Source organism: Heliangelus exortis, chromosome 2, assembly GCF_036169615.1.
Source record: "Heliangelus exortis chromosome 2, bHelExo1.hap1, whole genome shotgun sequence".
In the NCBI taxonomy this organism is placed as follows: Eukaryota; Metazoa; Chordata; class Aves; order Apodiformes; family Trochilidae; genus Heliangelus; species Heliangelus exortis.
The window spans coordinates 38,667,399-38,689,004 of record NC_092423.1 but is presented as its reverse complement, the minus strand read 5'-3'; the positions used below and the strand labels follow the sequence as shown (position 1 = coordinate 38,689,004).

Sequence of the window (21,606 nt, the reverse complement as noted above, 5' to 3'; positions counted from 1 at the left end):
GTGTCTGGTCTGTAAAAGTAAGTGGCTGAAGTGTTTTTTCAGTGCCTCTTTAAATCAGAATCCGTTTGTGTTGGTATTTTTAATGTATGCTGCATGTGTGAAAATCTGATGTCAGAGAGATGAATTTGGTTTAATTTTTTTTTTTTATTATTCAGGGGAAGATAAATTCACTTGACAATGACATTAATTTTTTTTTTTCATTTCACAAGTAAGACTCCTAGTAGTTGTCAGAATTTTTTATTTTGCAGGAGTGAAACTGATTTAAGTAATTACTCGCTGCTTATTCTGATCCTTGCAATGTAGTTTACTTTCCCCCCTTCCACCCAAAAGGCTGTTGCAATCCTAGGGAGGGAGTGTTGGGGGAAACTGCATTTGTAACTGGTTTAAAAAATACAATCAAGTAAAAAAAAAAAAAAGAAATACCTTAGAATTGCTGGGTGTTTTTAAACCATGTCATTAAAATGATTCATGCTATTGTTGTGCCTTTCTTTCTGTCAAAAAAGTGGAAGAAAAGCTATATTTGATGTACTGGATAAATCAGAAATTAAGTCAACAATAATTACAGAAAATAATTATCTTCTTTTGTAATAGATGTTGTACATTTAATAGATGTATTTACTATATTCTTCTCCTTTAGACCCTTCCTAAACGACAGTCAACTTTTACCTGTAAAACACTCTAAGAGCACTCATTTTAAATTTTACAGGCTCTGAAACTGCTGTAACCAGAGTGTATGGGGCTAGGATTGCAGCATCTAAATTGAATTGCTTAAGAATTCTGTAAAATAACGAGTCGTCTCTAAAAATTAATCCTTTTTTTCTTTCAAAACTGTAGGCTTCAGTTGTATCTAAACAAGTTTATTAGGTGAGAATCTGTTAAGTATGGAACTTTTACGTTTTAATACCATGTCCCTTTAGAATAACTAGCAAAGCAGCATCAATTGTAATGCTGTTTGTAGAAGAATTTTTTTTTTTTAGGCTATTAATTCCTTTTAAAATATGTTACCTTTGGCAGCCTGTTTGAACTGTTTGTACAGTTTGTGTATGTAATGTATCAGATTAAATTCTTTTGAAGGTACTTGAATTACAACAGTTACAGTTATACCGAAGTGGTGTTTAGAGAAAACACAGATATACATTGAAATAGACTTTTTACTGTACTAGACTTTCAAAACAGGCTCAAGTAATTAGTCTCCACTGCACTAGGGAAGGACAAACTGTTACAGTGTGCCTTGTTGTTGCTGCTGGTTTATGCAGAAACTTTTACTTGGAGTACTGACTTTAATTAAAATATCCTGCCTTCATCTCACCAGGTACGTATATTTTTGGTTGCAGGAAACTGATAGCTCTTCAAAAATAAAGTCCTTATGAGAGCTGTGGGTAATCTTCTCCAGTGTTGTTTTCAAAAAGATGGTACATTCGTGATGCCTTGAAATTCTTTCTTATATTAAAGAATATAATATAGCCATTTAGTTTTTAAGTAGTTGTAATGTATTAGTCCTTTATTTGTAGCATATGTAACAAAAATAAAACTCTACTTCATGTGCTGCCATAGTGTTTAGGAAGTGATTGAGTTATGAGTTACATTTCCCACCCCTCACAATTCAAATCTCCCTACCCCCCTCCAAAAAAAAAAAAAAAAAATTATACTGCCCAAACTTCTGTTTAGGTACTTGTAAAATCAGAGCTTAATTACACTTGCAAACAGTGTATTTTGACAATTAATGAGTAAAACCAGTCCTCATTATATTTTATTGTACTTAAAAACCTGTTAGTTAAGTTGGAAACTGGCCAGGAGGACTGTGTTTCTCTTGATGTAACAGTACAGTCTTGTTGCTTCAGAACATTAAGCTTTGTTTAGAAATAAATAGATAACTAGTGCTTTAATCTGAGAGACAACTTGTACCTTAGTATCAGCACAAACACTAAGTCATGGTGTAGTCAGGCATGTTGGTCAGTCTGTCTTGACCTTGTTTACACTTTGATTCATGCCACTGTCATGGTTGATGCTAAGTTGAGCTTTACTGAATTTTGATAGCAGTAATTCTTGGTATTATCTCGGTATGTATGTTCTGCTTTAGGGTTATTAATTTATTTTCTCAAGAAATTAGTTTTGTACTGAGAAGAATTGTTTTTCTGAGTTATTCAAGATGATGTGACTTTTAATGTCCATTTTGCTGTGGTGGAGATGATGTTTAGCTGGCAACTGCCATAGAATGGTATGGATATCTAATTGTAATTAGATAATGAATGTGGTATGTGGAAGTGGCTTCCCATCTGTCAATTTTCAGACAACTGTTTTGGGTGTTGTCATCACCCTCTGGCTCAGCTTCCACATCTCGAAGACATAAATCCTGCAATTGTTTCATGAATGTCCATGAGCTTTGTGAGACCTTCCATGTGTTCTAGCTGGGAGAATGTAATGTAGTAACCAACTCTTCATCAGGAGCTAATAATTTTTTTTCTTCTGCCTGCAGTTGTTTTTACTCTGACTTGCTTCAGGGGCCAAGTGTCTGTTCAAATGCAAGCCCTCCTTTTAACTTGGAAGAGTACAAATAAAATAGAGACTCTTTGTTTTTAAGCTAAACAGTTGATGGTTAGTTTGCAGAAAGGAGGTGGCCAAAAGATAAATATATCTTTGTTTGTCCTTTACTCTTAAGTCTTTGGTAGACTCTGTGTAATGGAGTGTTTGTGCCAAAACAAACTCCATATTGAATCGTTATTAATATATGAACTGCACATAGCAAGTTTAGTATGGTTTTATATGTTCAATTGCTATGTATGGATGTACTTGAAATGGGCTTGTTAAACATCTTAAGGAAGAGAAGAAACACATTGACCATATTTTAGCATTAATTCAAATACCATGTTGTAGTTCTGAAGATACACATTCTTAAATGACCTCTATTTGCATTTTTTTAAAAGAGTAATATTCAAGCATCAGAAGCTCTTAAAACTGAAATTGATGATTTGAAGAAGAGGAATGATGAGTCTGCTTCAAAAGTTCTCCAGCTTGAAGAAGATATTATGACTGTTACTCAAAAAGCCATTGCAAAAGAAACTGAGCTAGACAGGTATTTAGTAATTTTGTTACCTACCTAATTTTATTGTTTCTTTCCATAGGAATTTTGTTTTACACTAAAATTTTTAATGAGTGCATTGTTTTTCTGTATTAATATTTCTTTACTTTTAATTTGTCAATGTTTTAGCCTGAAGGACAAACTGAAGAAAGTGATGCTTGAGAAGGAGCAACTTGAATGTGTATTAAAGACAGAAAAGGATGAAAAAGACCTCTATAAGGTAATTTTATCCCTTGTACCTGTATACACCAAAATGAAGTGGTTTGGAATAAAGGTGATAATGTTTTATGGAGCAGTCTGATAAACTGTGTTGGTTAAGGACAAAAAGAAGAAATGGATAGCTTCTGTGAACAGATTTTTAAGATGGTTATAGAGGTTCTCATAATGAATGAGGAAAATTGCATCTGAATTCATCCCATAATATAAAAAGATCTCTAAGAAGGAGAATGGATCACCAATTTGTTAAAATATTGGAATACTGACAAAAATTAATAGACACTAGTGAGGAAGTTCTTTAGTAATACAGTGCATCAGCCATTTAATAAGTAAATTACTTTTTACTCTTCTATATTCTCTCTCCAGACTATGTTTTTTAATCCCTATTTTTTAATCTTGTGCATAACTCTGAGAAGCTTTAGTAGCATCTAAATTGCATTAGGTTTTACTAGCATGGCTTATTTTTTTTACTGGTATAGAGATACCCATATTTAAAATATAGTGCCCCATCCAAAAAAAGTCAAAAAAAGTGTGCTAGAATTCATGTGCTAGAATAATTAAATCCTTCAGTTGTATGAACTAAGTGTATTTGAAAGATTATTTTTATTCATAGGAAATGTCTTTGTGGCAGAGAGTATTAAATACACAGCAGAAGTCATAAAATCTCAAAACATCTTTCACAAGCATGGAATCCATTTGTAACGCAGCAACACAAATCTAGTCTTTGAGTGGGCAGCACCTGAGTGCAAGAGTTACCTCTTATTAGGCATAATATGGTGAATTTGATATCTTAAAATATGTTTTGAGTGTTGTTCATGTAGATTGTTGTTTTGGGAAACCGGTATTGGTGATGGAGTCCTGTTTGCCTAGATGACTGCAAGTAGATACTACTAGAAGTTCAATTTCTCTTCAGTTTTCTTCAAATAATTTTCTTTTTGCTTGTCTTTCATTGGTCAGCATCTGTGAAGGGTGGAATGAATTCTGAATAGCTTAATTTGGTGTAGACAGAAATTGTCACCTTAGCTTCTTATTGTAGAGTTAAGCTTTTGGTTACATGCTTGAGATGAAATAATTCCATCCAGAAAATCTGTACTGAAGGGCAATGAAATTATCAAATGTTTACTTTTTCTCTTTACCTGGTCTAATCTGTCTTGGCGATAAGTTAGAATTTAGTGAACACTTAAATGGAGGAGTGAACAATAGCTTTCATAACGTGGAGGAAGAGTTTGACATTTTTTAGCATCATTACAGATACACTTGAAGAATACAGAAATAGAAAACACCAAGCTAGTCAAAGAAATCCAGACATTTAAGAATTTGGATGCAAACAAAGAAAACATGATATCGTATTATAAAGAGGAGGTTGGCAGATTGCAGCTACTTATAGCTGAAAAAGAAAACATGAAGAAAGCTTTTTTGCTCTCCTCATCAAACAAGGTAAGCATTACTAATATAATTGGCCTGGTTTAAAAGAAATATATCCAAGGTTGTATGTGTTTGATGTGAGAAAGGAAAAAGTTCAAGATATCGCTAGTCTGAGAAGCAAGAGGATTATTGTGTTGCTAGTAGATGCAGAGGATGAGCAAAAGGGTGAATTTGATCTCAGTTTTGTAAATAAGGAGCTTGTTGAGATGGTGAACTGTGTGTGAAAATTAATTTGTGAATTCAGTAAAGGTGCCCCAGTAAAAGTGGTGTGCTCCTCTGAGTTGTTTTTAACTGTCATGAAACTTCCCTTTCATGAAAAGGGAAGGAGAATGAAATAAAAATTAAGAACAGTATGTTGAAATTGCAGAGAGTGATGGAGGAAAAAGTAGAGTTTGAAAGATGTGATGAAGGACTTGTTAGGTGAATGTACTGTCAGGGAGTAATGATGTAAAATTTTAGGTAAGTGGAAGATACTGCATAAATGGAGTAAATTTACTGAGAACTCAGCATTAAGAGTGCCAGCAGTATTTCTTAAGGAAGAGGTGATTTTTGCTACACAGTGTGGTAGTGTTGTGGTTATCAAGTAGCATGGTACAGTACAAGAATGAACTTGTTGAAGACCTGGTACTGTGGTCCAGGAGGATTTACTTTCAGACTACTCCTAGTGTGGTACCATGGATAGAATACTGATTAGATGTTTGTTCCTGGTGTACATCTTCCTGTTTCACTTCATCCAGAAGGAATGCAGTTTCTGTGCACCGAAACTGCTCTGTCCTGGGATCTATAGTTTGATGGATAATGGTGGAATTGATTGGGAGTTTTATTCTAAAATAAAACAATAGAGCAGTCAAAAGACTAAAACAGGATAAGCTGTATCTTAAAGCCATACAGACTGTTATGTTCATCCTCCTGCTACTTCCAGTCTGAACAACACTACTTTTCCACTGAAATTTTACGTACATGCTACTTTAACACAATTTCTATTCCTCTGAGATCTCTATTGCTTTTTCTGCAAGAACACTGACAGGCTACACAAGATGAAAGCATCTGCATCATCTAACTCTTCTGTGCTCTATGGTGATTAGAACAAAGATGTTCAGGAATAGAAAGACATTTTTTGGCTTATTTTGAAAACTAAAACTGAAAATATAAAAAAATTGTGTCTACTTAAAATAATAATTACATTGGCCTTTATGTCACAGTGCAATATTTTTGTATACCATGGTCAGCAAATGGGGAGAATGGTATTGGTTTACTAACTTCTTGCTTTAGTGATTTTGCTGGAGACACCGGAAGACCTTGATTTTTCTTTCAGATGTTTCTAGTCCCTATGCCAACGTTTCTTTAAGTTTTGGATTAAAGAACAATGACTTCTCTTCCCTCTCTTCTCTTTCTCAGGAGGATGCAAGCGTTCTAAAAGAGCAGCTTCGGAAAGCTGAAGATCAGATTCAGGCCAGCAAACAAGAAGCTGTCCTCATGTCGAAAGAGCTGAGCGATGCAGTGAATGTGCGAGATAAAACCATGTCAGATCTTCACAACGCACGTCTGGAAAATGAAAAATTGAAAAAGCAGCTTGCTGATGCTTTAGCTGAACTTAAAAAAACCACTGCATTGAAAAACGAACAGGTAAATTGTCAGAACTGACCTTTATCTGTATTTACAAAACCTATCAGAGCTAGCTCTGCTGAAACTGGGGAATAAGATGTGTTTCTGGATGATTAGTGCAAATTATTATCAAAATCTCTCTCGGCACTCAAGGTACCAACTTAGATCAAGTGCGTGTTAGCTGATAAGGGAGATTAGTAAGAGGTGGATTCTGATACTGCAACTTCCCTCCATTCCCAGGTTACATCCACAGAATAATAGAATATTTATCTATATGAAATTGAATCCTCTCCCTTTAAGTCTTTTCTGTGATACCCAGTAACATTCATTCGGATAAGAAAATTGGTAGAATTTATTTTTTATAGTGTTCTTTGCTCATTGATGGATTCCTTCTTGATTCTTCTGAGTCTTTCCAATACTTGTGGTCAAAGTTAATTTACTTTAGTATTTGTGGGTATAAAAATATTAATGTAATGGAAGACTGTCTTGACTATCTTGGATAATCGTGGATAATTCATCATTCTGATTTAAGTGAGCTCTGTTCTGTATGTTTGTGACTTCAGCTGTATTGGATTAATTCACTACTGGGATTAATATAATGATATAGCAGTTTGAAAAAAATATGTTTATCTGAACAGTAAAATAGTGCAGTAAATATGAAGTACAACCCTCAGAAGAACTATTTTATTTACAATATTAAAGAATGTCATTTTTTTCCTAAGAATTTCAATTATATACAACGTCTTTGAAATACATCCTGAAAGAAATAGTGTATCATCTGAATAACTCAAATTACCAGAAATTATCTGATTATGACTTATATCCAGCTGGCAAATGTAGTTTGCTTAGCTCGTGTATCAGCATTACAGCTCAGCTTAACCTCTTTCTAGTAGAAACACTGGGTGATGAAAACAATTGTGGTCTGTCCATTTTGGCCATGTGGCTATACTTAATCATCACAGAATCATAGAATGTTTCAGGTTGGAAGGGGACTCAAAAAGCCATCTAATCCATCTCCCCTGCAGTGAGCAGGGACATCTTCATCTAGAAATTTGTTCAGAAGTCTCTCCAACCCAGCCTTGAATGTTTCCATGGATGGGGCTTCTATCACCTCTCTGAGCATCAGAGATGTTTTTTTTTTTTTTTACATCATGAGTCAATAGTTTTACTATAAATAAAGGAGGAATCATAATAGTCACAACTAATTAAACTGTCAAGACAAAGTCTGAAGCACTGCAGTTTTTCCTCAGTTGCTGGAGAACAGTGTGAAACTTCTTTTATGCAGAATTGTTTTCCCTTGAGAGTAATTTTTAGGGGCAAAACAGGAGGGGAAGATAGCACTGTATACCATGGTTTAATGTTGAGTTAGAGGAATTTGTAATAGCTTCTGCTTGTCTGTAGCATAGCTAGAACACTTTCTGGAAGATGTTCAGGCTTTGGATATACATGCAGAATTTTCCTATATGTTAATTAGCCCATAGAATAAGTGTCTTCCTTACCTGCTCCTGCTATTATACCAGTGCCTATTTACTCCTTTGATGTGTGTCCTGTGCTGAACTTCATTCAAAGCAGATGCTGTCTCTGTCTATACCCTACTCCTCTATTCCCTTCCTTCCCTTCCCCCAAGAAGTAGGAACACCTTCTGTATTCACGTGAGGCTTTCTTCATTTGAGAAAAGGCTTTTTATCTGAACAAAAGGGAGAACAGTTTCTCATTTTTGTTAAAGGAAACTTCAAACGCGGTAGAGCAGGAACTACGCAGAGAAGTTGAAGATCTGAAGCTTCGTCTGCAAATGGCTGCTGACCATTACAAGGAAAAATTCAAAGAATGTCAAAAGCTTCAAAAACAAGTAAACAAGTTTACAGAACAGTCAGTAAGTAAAATAGGAGAAATTGCACTTCTTGTAGCCTTTCAGCAAACATTTAACTTCCTTCTGGAAAAAACTGCTTTAAAAAAGGATTAAAACAAGCAGTAAGCAATGGCTCTTTAGTTTACCATTTTCATTCATAAAGCTAGAATGCTTTTGTGATTCTTTTAGATAATTATTGAAACCAAACTTAGGATTTATAGTTAACTGGTGTGTGTAGAAAGCTGACAGGGTTTGCAGGACCCTGTAAGGATAACAGTGTTCAAGGAAGAGTTTTGAAACCGAAGCTGCTAGGAAAAATCCTCTGTTCACCACCACCAAAATAACCCCAAGCTTAAAAGTGAAGGAAATGGGAGAACTTGGGGGAGGATTTTGAAGTGAATTGAAGAGTTTCCGCAACAGAGTACATAGTTGTGTTCCATAATGTATTTTGTATTCTTACTACTCTTGTAAGCTTTGTTCCATAAATTTGCACTGCTGATGTGAGCCTTATGCCACCTAGTAACAGAACCTGTTAGCAACTTTCAAACTGATTTTAGAGCAGAGTTCTTCTGGACTTTGTGAAAATTGGTGAATGAGTTGGAGAGGAGCTCAAATGAGAAAAACAGGTCTAAGCAACAAAATGTGAATTTTTAAGAAAAACAGGCTTAAGCATTTCTGCTATCCACAGAACTGGTGTCGTTACCCAGCTTTGATGCACAGATAACGTAAAAGTTGTCTTCTCATCCAGAAGGTCAATGGTGAATGAGGTGTCAATCAGAACACCTGTGGTTTTTCCTTAAGCATCTTCCACATCTTTGGCTATGTTGTGTATCTGATAGCAAACACCAGATTTTGGTACTTTGGCATCAGAAGTCCAGCACTCATTAGTAATACAGACTCAGTTTTCTAATGGAATAGTAGTTTTAAGTTGATGAATTTAACTGTAACTATTGAGAAAAATAGCATATTCTAGAGAATATAGAAATTATAGTTTCTGGGGAAAAAGGGCTTTATAATGTAAGATTATAGAAGTCATAGTCTGAGGCAGTTTCAATGTTAGTAGAATTGAATCTGTTTGTGCATTTTTTATTACCTCCTATTTTAATCAGCAGTTCTCTCTAGATTGGTTTTGGAAGGGATGATAGTGCAAGATATATGTTACTTTGTGCTTTGGCTTTCATTTAATTAAGTACCAAACCAAAATTTATTTTCACAAAGAAAATTGCAGGGCATCAACAGAAACTGACAGATGCGTCTAACACTGCGACAGCTACTGCGGTTGTTACAGACAAAAAATTACCTGCATCTCCAGGTATCAACAGCTTAAATTTTGTCTCTTTGTATCAGCTTGAAAGTGTTGTCTATGTGAGGTAGTCCATACTGAAATTTATAGTATAAAATAGGTGGGCTTGTTGTATCTTAAAGTAATTATGAGAAATGTAAAAATTAATTCAAAAAAGTCTCATGTCTTTTTTCAAGTGGTAACCTTCATAAATAACTTCATGTATCTTTTCAAAACAGTTCAGTTGGTATTTTTTGTCAGTAGGACTGAACTCTTGAATTTCTGCTTTATAGTTAACACAGAGTTGGTTTTGCCTAGCTAATAATTCATTAAAAAAAATCCTCCCCAAATTTGATGGTTGTGTACAATAGTGTGGTAATTTTACAGTCCTGTTGTTATAATGGCTGTCGACTGTAGCATTTTACTGTAAAATCAAATCCACTGAGAAGTTCTAATTATGAGATGGCAAGGTCAAGTCTGTAGACTTTTCTCATTATTTATAGGCAGTATTGGTTTATTAGAAAACATTTAAGTAGGTTAGTTTTGTAAGAACTTAATAGTTAATGAAAATTTTAATCTTCTAAAACAGTCATATACTAAACATAAATTTAAATTGATAAATTAAGTAAGTGCTGGCTAATTTAATTTGTGTTACTTTGATTTATGTTCTTTCTGTCTGTAGAGACTATAGGTTGTCATTTCAGTCAGTTTCCTTCTTTCTTAAGTAAAAACAAATGTTTCCTAAAACAAAATCCCAGCAGCTCAGTTATATATGAAGTAGATGAAGTAGATTGCTGAGACACTTAATGCATCTATGGAAGAATAAAATTTCTAGCATGATATCATAACATATATTCTAATATTTACTGTTTTGGCAGTTAAGGGGAGAGATGTCTTTTTTTTTTTTTATGTTGACTTTGTAGTATGTATGTGTGTATTTACCTGTTACACAGACTTTATCTATGAAACAAAAAAATAAAATCAATATTCTTGCTTTTTTCTTCCATGTTCACAGTTAGCCCCATTTCATCAGACATAGTTTCGGAATTCATGGTAAAGGAGCAAGTACGTGAAATGAATAAAGAAATTGCTGAGAAAACAGAGAAGTATAAGAAATGCAAGCAAATGTTGGCAGTAAGTAATTAGCTTCTTTGGAAAGCTAAACAGAAAGTAGCTATAGGTGCTAAGTCTTAAAGGCACAAAGCCTACTCAGCTGAGTTGCCTTGCTTGCTTGTGTGATACACTGTAAATATGGTAGAAATCTTCACATTAGAAGACACCTATTTATTAAGTCAGCTCTTGATTACCTGTGGTGTTAGAAAGTCCAGACAAGGATCTCTCAGGGAAACCCAGATACAGAAAAACAAACAACACTACTACTACTTCTGTACTTAAAGTTATGGATAAATTTTTTTTTTCTTATCTTTTACCTGTTACTGCATTTACCAAATACTGTGTGTTGCAGTAAGCCAGCCTATATCTGCAACAAGTATAGCAGTGTTTATCTAATATGCTGTTCAGGTTTAACTCCTCCAAATCTGACTGTCCTGGGCTTTTACAGTGTTTTGATGGGTGTTTCCTACTGACTTGGGCTCAGTCATACACAAAGGCAGTTATGTCATTCTATGGACCAAACCTGGCAGCAGGTGCTCTGTAGCCAACTAGTAAAGCCCTTCAAATATTAATACCTGTCAGTCCTGCCTTGACATTTATTTAAAAAGTTGGAATGTATGCTTGATGATTTTGTAGAATTGTTTAAGAAATGCTTCCTGGGTGTAGTCTCTGTTCACTTGTTTGCTTCTTCCTTGAGAATTAAAAAGAATAGCGTCAATCAACATTATGAAGTCAGAACAGAATTGAAATCAGAATTAAAAACCTGGAATTTTTCTTCAACATTGTCAACTCATCAGAATACATTCACAGACTGCTATGAACTCAGCTTATCATCTTGTTTCTTGTGTTCATCATGTTGAGATTATTCTATTTTAATGTCCTCTCTCAAATGTAACAACTGTCATAGAACTTTGTTTGCTGAGCTCTCTATGCTGCCTCTATTAGCTGCTGCTGGTTACTTCTTAAATAGTGGTGCTTGAGGAAAACTTTGCCTTTGACCTTCTGGATGAAAGATATTTAGTTGTAAAAGTTGCATGGGAAGAGGCTTTGTATGGAAGTTAGACACTTGAAAGGATAATCATGATCACAGCCTAGTATTAGAATACAAAGAAACTTGGAAGCAAAAGAGGAATACCAGCTTGTTGAAAGCTCAAGAAAGAAACAGTATGTGTTGAACATCATTTACACAGTGTTCAGTGGTCCTGTCCTCATCGAAGTCTTGAGCCAGGCTTGGTTTCCTGGGGAAGCTGTTTGTAAATGGTTTTGATCTAAGACTTTGGAGTTACACAGTCTCATTCTTGTGGGTGGGAGGGAGGGCAGATCTCTTAAAATTGTAAATATTTCATGCCATGGTATAAACTACTACAGGATGAGAAGATGAAATGCAGTGCTTATGCTGATGAACTGGCTAAACTGGAGCTGAAGTGGAAAGAACAAGTGAAAATCAATGAGGGTATGAAGTTACAGCTAGCAGCAATGGAGGATCAGTATAAGGTAACTTACAGAGTTTATTTATGGTAATGAGCAGTATCCTGTTCTTGTTATAATTGTTCATTTCTAGTGGTTCATGCCATGAAAAGTTTTAAGGATGGGGAAAAAACCCCACTGAATGTACTTCTGTACATATTTACTATGTGTAAATAGAAATTCTTTTTTGCACTTGTAGAAACAACAGTTTTGTAATGCTTCCTTTAAAATAAGGCTGATCTGCTAGGTATATTCCCAAGTGGCTAGGTATATACCAAGTGGTATATTCTCATTACAGGATGAGAAATTGCAGCACTTTTTCTTTATAAAATACTGAAATACTCTACAGCTCATTTCAGCATTCTGTATAGGCATTGCTGGCCCTTTTTTACACTTTTCAAAGCTCAGATTTCAATTTTATAAAATGTATAACTGTTTCCAATTTACTTAATTTTATTGATTAGCAGTGATTAGTTGCTGTGCATATTTTAGTGTAAATTAAATTTGTTTTTAACTTATGAACAGCAGGAGTAATAAATAATGGGTTTGTAAGTTGAAAGCATTTTGACTGCAATTCAAGACTTGTTATCATTCAGGAGGGTGCCAGGTAGGGGTTGAAAAGAGCTTTTCTTCCCAGTTGGTAGGCCCAGTGAACTGAATGACAAGAGGGAACTTCAGAACTGGATACCTAACTGTGCAGAGCATTCAGCTTGTATGTTAGAAAATCAAGTGGGGAGGCAGTCCCCAGAGGAACCAGAACTGGAATAAAAAAGCCCTTTGTAGAGAGAGATTATTTGCAGGGAAAGGTTATTTATCTGAAGCAAGGAGGAAGCCTGGCATTTTGTCATGTGTCCTCCCAGAGCACCCAGCAGAGACACGAGGTAGATGTTTGTGAAACAACTTCAGTGTCTTTGAGGTAAGAGGAGGTTTTGGCTTTCTTGGTTCTGTGGTGGGACATAAGAGCTGTAGAGAAGTGAATGAAATAAATCACTGAAATGCTTGCCAACATTCCTGAGAAATGAGGTGAGGCTTGCAAACCTGCAGCTGTTTCTGGGCAGTGGTGTCCCTCCTGCCATTAGAATTACTGACACTACTGGTCTTCAACCTGGTATTTTATCATTCCACAACTGTTCTCTGAAAACTGACATCCAGTCCTGTTATCCAGCAGATAAACTTAGGGAGAATTGCTGGTTTTGATTTGTAGCAGTACTAGATTTTGCACCTAACTGCAGTAGACAAAATAATTTCCATCTGAAAGACAAAATCACTGAGCTTTGTTGTTACAATAAAGCATGTTGGGAAATTGTTTCTGTTCACTAATACAGGAACCCTGAACTTCTTTGCATATAGGTTCAGCTGGCGGAAAAAGAGAGACGGATAAAGGAATTGGCATCACAGTTTGAACTCTTTACCACTGAGAAGGTATTGTCAGGAGTCCTGTTAAATTTTGTAAATTAACACTTGAGGGATTTTGCTTTCAGGAATTTTGAGGAATTTTAAAAAGGAAATTCTTAACGTCACTGGTACTCTTTCTTGCTTTTTATTGTGTAAAAATTACGTGCTCTCTAAAACTTTTAACCCTAACCATTTCAATCATAGATGCAATTTAGTTTATGAATCTAAAATAACACTAGCATGGGTTTATATCATACCTACAGGAGGATATTTCACTTCCTTAGTTCGGCAGAAATGGTATTTTCTTTGTAAATGTAAAATGGAGGTTATTTTTTCTTTTCATTTGAGTGGTGTTTTGTTTTCAGAATAGTTTTTGCTACTTGATTTTGTACTGTCATTTTTATGGTGTTTCAGCCAAAGTTTGCCTTCTTTGGGAAAAGTAAGGTTGTTCCTTTTAGCAACTAAGACATTTTACTTCTGACATATTTAAATTGCTCCTTGTCCAGATTAGCAAAGCCCAAAGTCTTGGTTTTAAGTTTAAATTCAAAGTCTTCAGGGGAAAACGCACACTCCCATCTTTGGGGCTTTTGTTAACATTACATTATCAAATACCAAAGATGAACCCAGAGAACCCAGAAGAAAGAATGAAATTATTGCAAAGCATGTCTGTCTTAACAGGTGCTATTTCTTAACTATTATTTTCATTTTTCTCTCTTGGAGCTTTTTGCTTGGTGCTGAGTTGTGAAAGCCATATTCCTTTGGATATTCTTGGCATACATGCTCTCTTTCCTTTAACCCATTCTAGTAAATGGAAGGATGTAAAAGACATTTCTTTGGGTCAGTTACAGTTGATGCACTGACCACCCTGAAATCACTTTTATTACTGTCTTCGAACATATGAATTGGCTTAGAGTTTTATAAAAACACCTTAATAATTACTAGCTTCAGGCATTATATGCAAGAAACTAGAATTTTAAGTATATTACTTTTTTAAGAGATCTTTTTGAGCTTTTCTGAAAGAATTGATTGCCTCTCTGATACAAATATTTAAACAAATACTTGTTAAATATTTAAATAAAAATTTAAAGCAGGGCATATAATGCAGACATTTCTTCAAAAATGTGGCAGTTCTCTGTGTAATTTGAATGAAGTGACAAAACAAGAGAGACAAGTTCATGAAAATTATTTTCATTGTATTTTCTTCTTTGATTAATTTTATTATGTATGGTATACTTGGCACTAGAGTAAGATGAAAAAATACAGTGGGAAGATTAGCAGATACGTTTTATTCTTTAAATTATAAATGTTTAATAAAATTTTTAAACTTTGCTAGGACTCCACACATAATTACATTTGAAACTGTATTTAGGCACCTAGCAGGACCCCAGGAAACCAGGCTGGAAGGGTGATGGAAGGACAGGTTTCACAGCAAGCGTTACATTTCCGCAACCCATATTCAGAGGAAAATGGACCAGTTCCTGCAGTGCCAAGCAGACTACCAGTGTTGCAGTATGGAAACCCTTATGCAATTCAGGAAAGAAGAGGTAAAGAAATTCTGCCCACCCCTGTCCAACATAATTTCCCTCTCAATGTTTAAAAAGTAGTGGCTCGTTTAGTGTACCTTAAGTATCAACAGTCTTTATACCGGTGTACAGAGCCTTCATTGGTTAATGAAAATTTAATGAAGTGCCTTTATTTGGCACTGGTGAGAATCAATAAGGTAAACAAAGTTATAAAGAAAGATCTTTTGAAAAGGTAGTTGCTGTTGTTTTATATTACCTAAACTGAAAATATTCTTACATCTTGATTTTTAAACGTAAGGTAGCACATCTGTAGTCTCGAAATACAAACACTACTCAACAAAAGTGCTCTAATTAATTTTTCTTTAGATGGAGCAGATGGTGCTTTTAATCCTGATGAGATCCAGAGACCACCTGTTAGAACTTCCTTTTGGGAGCTAGAAGATGATGTGGTGTGTAGTCAGCCTTCACGCAACCTTAGTCGGCCGGATGGTTTAGAAGATCCTGAGGATAGCAATGCAAGTTACTTTTAAAATTTTTTTTTCTTGATATATTATTAATGATTAATCAAGAGCTGCATGTAGGTTTTCAGTATCCGAGAAGCCTGACTTATTGTTACATAAATCAGAATTTATTTTTCTTTTCCCTGAGCAATGTTTTAGATGAATTTTTGAAGAGGAAGCTCTGCACATCAATTGATGATGATATGCTTGTTCCCCCAGTCTGCAGTTACTGACAGCTCATTTTGGTAGAGTCATTTGAGAGTAGCTTCTTAATCGTATGAAATATTAAAACAGAAAAGGCCAAGTAATCTCAACTCATTCTGATTTTTCTCTCTCCGGAGTGGTAGAATGAGTGCTCAAAATGTGGCCACATCTTATGCATTTTATAACTTGTATCTTGGATAACTGTAACAGAAAAAAAACAAATTTAAAGGATTCTGATACCAATGTTTTTAGGTACATGTTGAACGAAAATGTGGATCATATTAGATACTTCATTCTAATACATTAATCTTTAGTTTTCTGAAAGTCTGCATTTACTCATATCCATGTTGATTGTTGGTTTTTGTTACTTATATTTGGAAGTGGTAATGGGGCTATTATCTAAAGCTGATTAAATGGTAGGTGTCCTCAGTGACTCTCGTTGGTTTATTTTTAGGGTTTTACATTTTAAGAGGAAACTGGTTAGCTTTTCAATACAGTTAACTTGCACATTTGAGTATAAAAAATGCCCTTATTAAACAGACTGCTGATATAAACTGGACTTTATATACCTTGGTTTCAGTAGGAACAGGATTATTACTCTTTCTTATGCTAAGTACTCTTGCACCTTCAAAAATATTAAACAAGAAATACCTTTCTGCAAAGTATTGTGCTCTTTGCAAGTACAGTGGTATCATGACCTGTTTCTCATTTGGTCTAGTTTGCCACATTTAATTGCTATTAACCTTTGCAGAAACTGATCAGTGTTCAGACAGGCATGATTTTAGCCCTGGTGCTCAGCACCTATAATGGAGAAAAATGTATTTCTCCCTCCTACCTTTTGCCCCCGATGTCCATTACTGTGAATAATTAGAGAAACTGTCAGAACTTTTGCAGCCTGTTTGAGATCTCAAATGTGAGCTTAATGCTGTTGCCCACCTTTACTTCACATTTTGCATATTTAATCTGATTGTTCTTGACGTAGGTATTACACATGACAAGCTCTTCTCTTCTTTAGTCATCTGCCTCAGTTTAATTAGCAGGGTGTTCTTTCTGATCTATTTGCTTTGCCCTCTTGCAAACCCGAGGGAAACAGTGCTGGAGTCTTGTGCTCATTTGCTGACACAGCTTGGATTTTTGTAATGAGATGGAATATAACAGGCTTAAATAAAGTTCAGCTTGAGAGAAGGTGCCTATAAATCAAACAATTTATATCTTTATTTTTCTACTTTCAAATGAGAATCAGTCACTTGATCCTTCCAAATTCAGACTGTATTTTCTTGTACTGGAAAAGCCTAATTTGTGGTACCTTGTCTGCAATATATGAAATATATGAAGAAGATCATGTTTATGTTTTGTATCATTAGAATTGTAAATTGCTCTTTAGTTTTCTACATTAACAAAAAGGTTTTTCTCCATTTCCCTTCCCCATGAAGAAAACCTGTCAGCCATCATGTGTCCTTTTTAGCAGTGCAGCTCTTAAAAATCATGGTGAGACAGCCCTGGTTGACCTTTCTACCTGTCCCAAGGAGATACGAGTCTTTGTTATATTAACAGGGGGGAAGTGTGGCACAAGATGATGCAGCTGTCTTTTAGGTTGGGGATGGGAAAGAAGGGTGCCTGTTGACTCTGTTGCTTCTTTCTCATTCTACTGTCAGGTCTGTGCTCTTTAAGAGCACATTTGGCCTGGTGAGGAATGGCTTTTGCATAGAGTTATAATACTGGATGGGTGCTGGAGTGTGTACCATTCCCATTTGTGGAAGGAATGACATCACAGGCACCCTATGCTTACTTTAAGGGGATTATTTTCATGCTAAAGTTGTGTATGAATTATTTTCTTGGGGATGCTTCTCTATCTGCAACTCACGATTTGATCTTCAGTTCTGTGGAGTACAGCTGCTGTCTTTGTATCCCTTTTCAAAATAATATTGTTTTTCCTATTGGAAAGCTACAAAATTCTCCTGCCCATGACTGAGATCATTCTGCTGAGGCAGTTGCTGCCAACGTGACCTGAGCTCAGTTCCCACGTTCCCAAGGAGAATGCTGTTTGCTTCCACCCCAAGTAGGCTTCTCCTCTCCCTACTTTCCTACTTCTGACTTCTCAGTGAAAACATTTTTGTTACTGGATATTATCTTGAGTAGCAGTGTAAGATCAAGTGATGGTGATACTCCTGCTATACCAAAACTTGTGCTGCCTTTACTGTCTTCAGTTACTCTAAATTGTAGACCAAGTGAGGATACATCTACAAATGCATTTTTGTTTAATGTTTTCTCTCAAAACTTTTTTCCCTGTAAATGGGCACTTCCTTGTATTCAGTTGACATGAGAAAACATCAGGTTTTTATTGACTCAGACACTTTCTGGAATTCTTCATAGCTTTGGCTTTTGGAACTCTTAGGCCAATTAAACCATGTTTTTTGGGAGAGATTGTTGCTGTTAATCATAACAGATGAGCACGCATGAAGTGGTGATTTTGTGTAGAATAGTTGACTTGCTACAAGTTCCTGCTTAACCATCTACTCAGTGCTAATTTTCCACTTGCTCATGCTCCCATAATTAGCCAAAAATGTACTAATTTGGAGCAAATAATTTCTAGAAGCAGGTATATATGGGAGAGATCCATAAACAACACACATATATGTTTTTAATAGTGAAGTGTGAGTTTTAGAAATGCAGTCCTGATTACAGTTGGCAGGGAGCCCAGAATAACTATCCTGAGACCCTTAAACAGTGCTGTTAGTCACAGTAAATCTGGGGGGGTGAGGGGTGTAACTTCTGGCAATGACAATCAGGCCAGAATATTTTTTGAGATTAATCCAAGATGGCCTTTTTTTTGAGCAAAATAACCCCCCAAAACTCTGTCTTAGCCTGACCTTACCCTGGCATAGCTTTCTTTTGTGTAGGAGTGACATAAAAGGAGCACTTGGTATCCAGATAGATCCATGGTATGGTATCCAGATAGTGTATGAATTATTTTCTTGGGGATGCTTCTCTATCTGCAGCTCACGATTTGATCTTCAGTTCTGTGGAGTACAGCTGCTGTCTTTGTATCCCTTTTCAAAATAATATTGTTTTTCCTATTGGAAAGCTACAAAATTCTCCTGCCCATGACTGAGATCATTCTGCTGAGGCAGTTGCTGCCAACGTGACCTGAGCTCAGGTATTTTTTGAGATTAATCCAAGATGGCCTTTTTTTGAGCAAAATAACCCCCCAAAACTCAATACACTGTCTTAGCCTGGCCTTACCCTGGCATAGCTATCTTTTGTGTAGGAGAGACATAAAAGGAGCACTTGGTATCCAGATAGATCTTCAGGGACCAGATTGCTTGCAGAGAGAGAGAGATTCAGTGAAAGTTTGATTTCACTCACACAGCAGAGCTGAATTGCACAAAGAAAATGTAGGTACCCTTCTTTCTAGTTCACCTGCAATGTGTGCCATTGTCTGGCTGTTCATTAATGCTTAAGGTGGGTATCACTTAGCTCACTGTTGTGTGTCAAAATTATCTCTACAAATCAGAGACAGGGATTGTTCAAGTCTGACTTTTGGACAGTGTCACACAACTCTGTTTCTAATTTCTGTTTGGCAGTCTTTGAACTAATTACATGAACTGTTAATTGCAATCATGAATGCAGTGCTTACTACTTGAGACAAAAGTGGTTAGTTTTGGTAAAACTGGGTGAGTTGTACTTGTTTCTGACTGTTTTTGGCTTTCCTTTCTTCCTCTTTTAGTGGCAAACTCCTTTTTACCATGCGTTGTTGAAACATATTTATCTTTTTATGATTCAGATAATCCGTGGAACTCATAGCGATAGTTTTAGAGTCAGAGTTACAGTCAGTAGTGATAGCTAAGTCATGTTATTAAAAGCATCCTTCGTAATTTGTTAACCTAGACATCCAAATTTCTGAATTCAGAAGGCCTGGCATCTGTTCTTCTGCATAACCACAGGTTTTTTTAAGGAGCTGAGGCCATATTAGCAACTGTGTTGGATCACTGCAGGGCACTTGCAGAGGTCTTGGAGTAAGGACGTGGAGCCATGTCCCTGGTCATCTGCCTGGAGTGCAAGAAAGCTGGCTCTGGGTCTACATGGATGACAGATTAAACAGTCCCTTTCTCAAAATATGGACTGTGGGCTCACATCCAGATAATTTGGGTGACGAAGCCATGGAGTCTTTAGTATAAGGTGATGGTTGTGCTTAAGATAGAGCAGAGACCGAGCTGGTGAGTCCTGGTGTGACAGAAATTATTGTCAAACTGTCAAACAGCTTCAACTAAGCCTTCTCATTTTGGCTTTTGAGTCTTCAGGGGATGGTTTGTTTTACTGGGGGGCAGGGGCTGTTTTTTCTCAGGTTGAGAAGTGTGTGTAGCATCATTTATAGGAATAAAGATTGGGTCATTGGTTATACAAACTGGAAGAAACTGGGTACTGATTGTGAACAGAGATGGGCAAGATTCATCCTCTCTCTCTACAGTTCCCTGTCTTACAGGGAACTCTCTAGGAATTTTGTCCATCTGAAATGACAGAAATAGGAAGCTGTCAGAGGCCAATACTATGGGACATTTTTGGTATTTTTCAGAAGTTCCAACTTACGCCGGGGCAGTGCATGAGAATTTTTAGTTACTGGTGATCGTGTGCTGTTTCGTGTAATGAGTAGTTAATGTGGCTGGGAAATACTTTCAGAGAAAGGTAAAGTTCTCATTGCTACTGGTTGACCACTCTTAGATTATACAGCAGTCTCTGTAATAGGCACTTAGAGGTATGCTCAGTACAGATTTGAATTCCTGTTTGTGTAGCAAAACGGGTAAGAATTGCTCTGTCTCTTAAATAATTGGCCAAGACAAAAAGCACACTGAAGTGAAGGCTTTTCATATCTTCACAGCCTGATATCAGTACTCCTTTAGCAACTGGCATTCTGATCTGGTCAGAAAAGCCTCTTTTAAACCTGTCAGTACTTGCTCCTGCCTTTTGTTGAAGCCAGTGCCTACAAGACAGCAGTGCAGGATAGTGCACTGTGCCCATGGAGAGAAAATCATCATCGTTGTCGTCATCATCATCATCTTTTTTCAAATCAGGAATGCTGCATTTGTACATGGCAGAGTATCACACTTGCCAGAAGCTGAAAGGAATGAGAAAACTGTAAATAATTTTATCTAACCAAGTGACAAGCAGTAACAAAAATGGTTTTGTTGTTTTTTTCTTTTTTTTTTTTTTCAAAAAGGTAGAGGGACAAAGTGATGAAAAAATACTGAAATAGCTCAATTAAATAATGTGAAAACCCCATCCAAACCAAACTAAATAAACCCCACCCAACCTATTTAAGGTTTATATAAGGTGGACAGGCAGTGCTAATTTTTTATAATAGGCAAACCTTCATACAAATCCATTTGCATTTTGGTGGTGCTAATTAAAATCTTTAGTTTTCCCTGGACTGTTGTAGTAGAGCAGAAACACAGATCTGGGCCACGCTGATGTTGAAGTGTCTGTTTCTGCTGCTGTAGGTAACATGAAGGGATGGAGGGTGCTGATGAGACCACTTCTACTTGAATAATGTTTTACGTGAATATATTTCATTTGTCACTCTGTCCATTTTAATTTTTGTGTAATGTCATAGAATTATGGGAGAGATAGGGCTGGAAGGAACCCTAAAGATCAATGTCTGCATGAAGACTGAAAGGTTTCCTTTTCTGATGGGGAAACTAAAATTTCTGGCACTTGTATGGGGGATGGATTACTTCAGGAATGGTGAGTTATGTGTTGTGGCACAGTTGGGATTCAGGTCAGCAGCTTCTTTCAGATCTTCAGAAAGACCCTTTCTAAAAGTTAGGTTTTGCTGAATGCTTGAATTGTAAACAATTTTGAATAGAAAAAGAGACCCATCTGTGTGTTAGCCAATAGTTTTGTTTAATGCCCTTATTTACCAAATTAATACTTAGCACTGGCAAATCCTGACT

At 36.1% G+C, this 21,606-nt stretch overlaps 1 protein-coding gene across 6 annotated transcripts in view; it reads left to right on the top strand.

Annotated features, from left to right (window-relative positions):
- TAX1BP1 (Tax1 binding protein 1) overlaps positions 1-21,606 on the top strand; it is a 52,504-nt gene that overhangs the window by 26,891 nt on the left and 4,007 nt on the right. For 5 of the 6 annotated variants that reach the window (XM_071735617.1, XM_071735615.1, XM_071735618.1 and 2 more), the window contains 11 exons: positions 2,925-3,073; positions 3,209-3,299; positions 4,547-4,732; positions 6,119-6,346; positions 8,052-8,198; positions 9,393-9,486; positions 10,472-10,590; positions 11,938-12,063; positions 13,387-13,458; positions 14,801-14,975; positions 15,321-15,470. In XM_071735617.1, coding sequence (XP_071591718.1) covers positions 2,925-3,073; positions 3,209-3,299; positions 4,547-4,732; positions 6,119-6,346; positions 8,052-8,198; positions 9,393-9,486; positions 10,472-10,590; positions 11,938-12,063; positions 13,387-13,458; positions 14,801-14,975; positions 15,321-15,470 — 1,537 coding nt within the window. The remainder of the gene's footprint in view (positions 1-2,924; positions 3,074-3,208; positions 3,300-4,546; positions 4,733-6,118; positions 6,347-8,051; positions 8,199-9,392; positions 9,487-10,471; positions 10,591-11,937; positions 12,064-13,386; positions 13,459-14,800; positions 14,976-15,320; positions 15,471-21,606) is intronic. The other variant, XM_071735619.1, reaches the window with a different exon arrangement.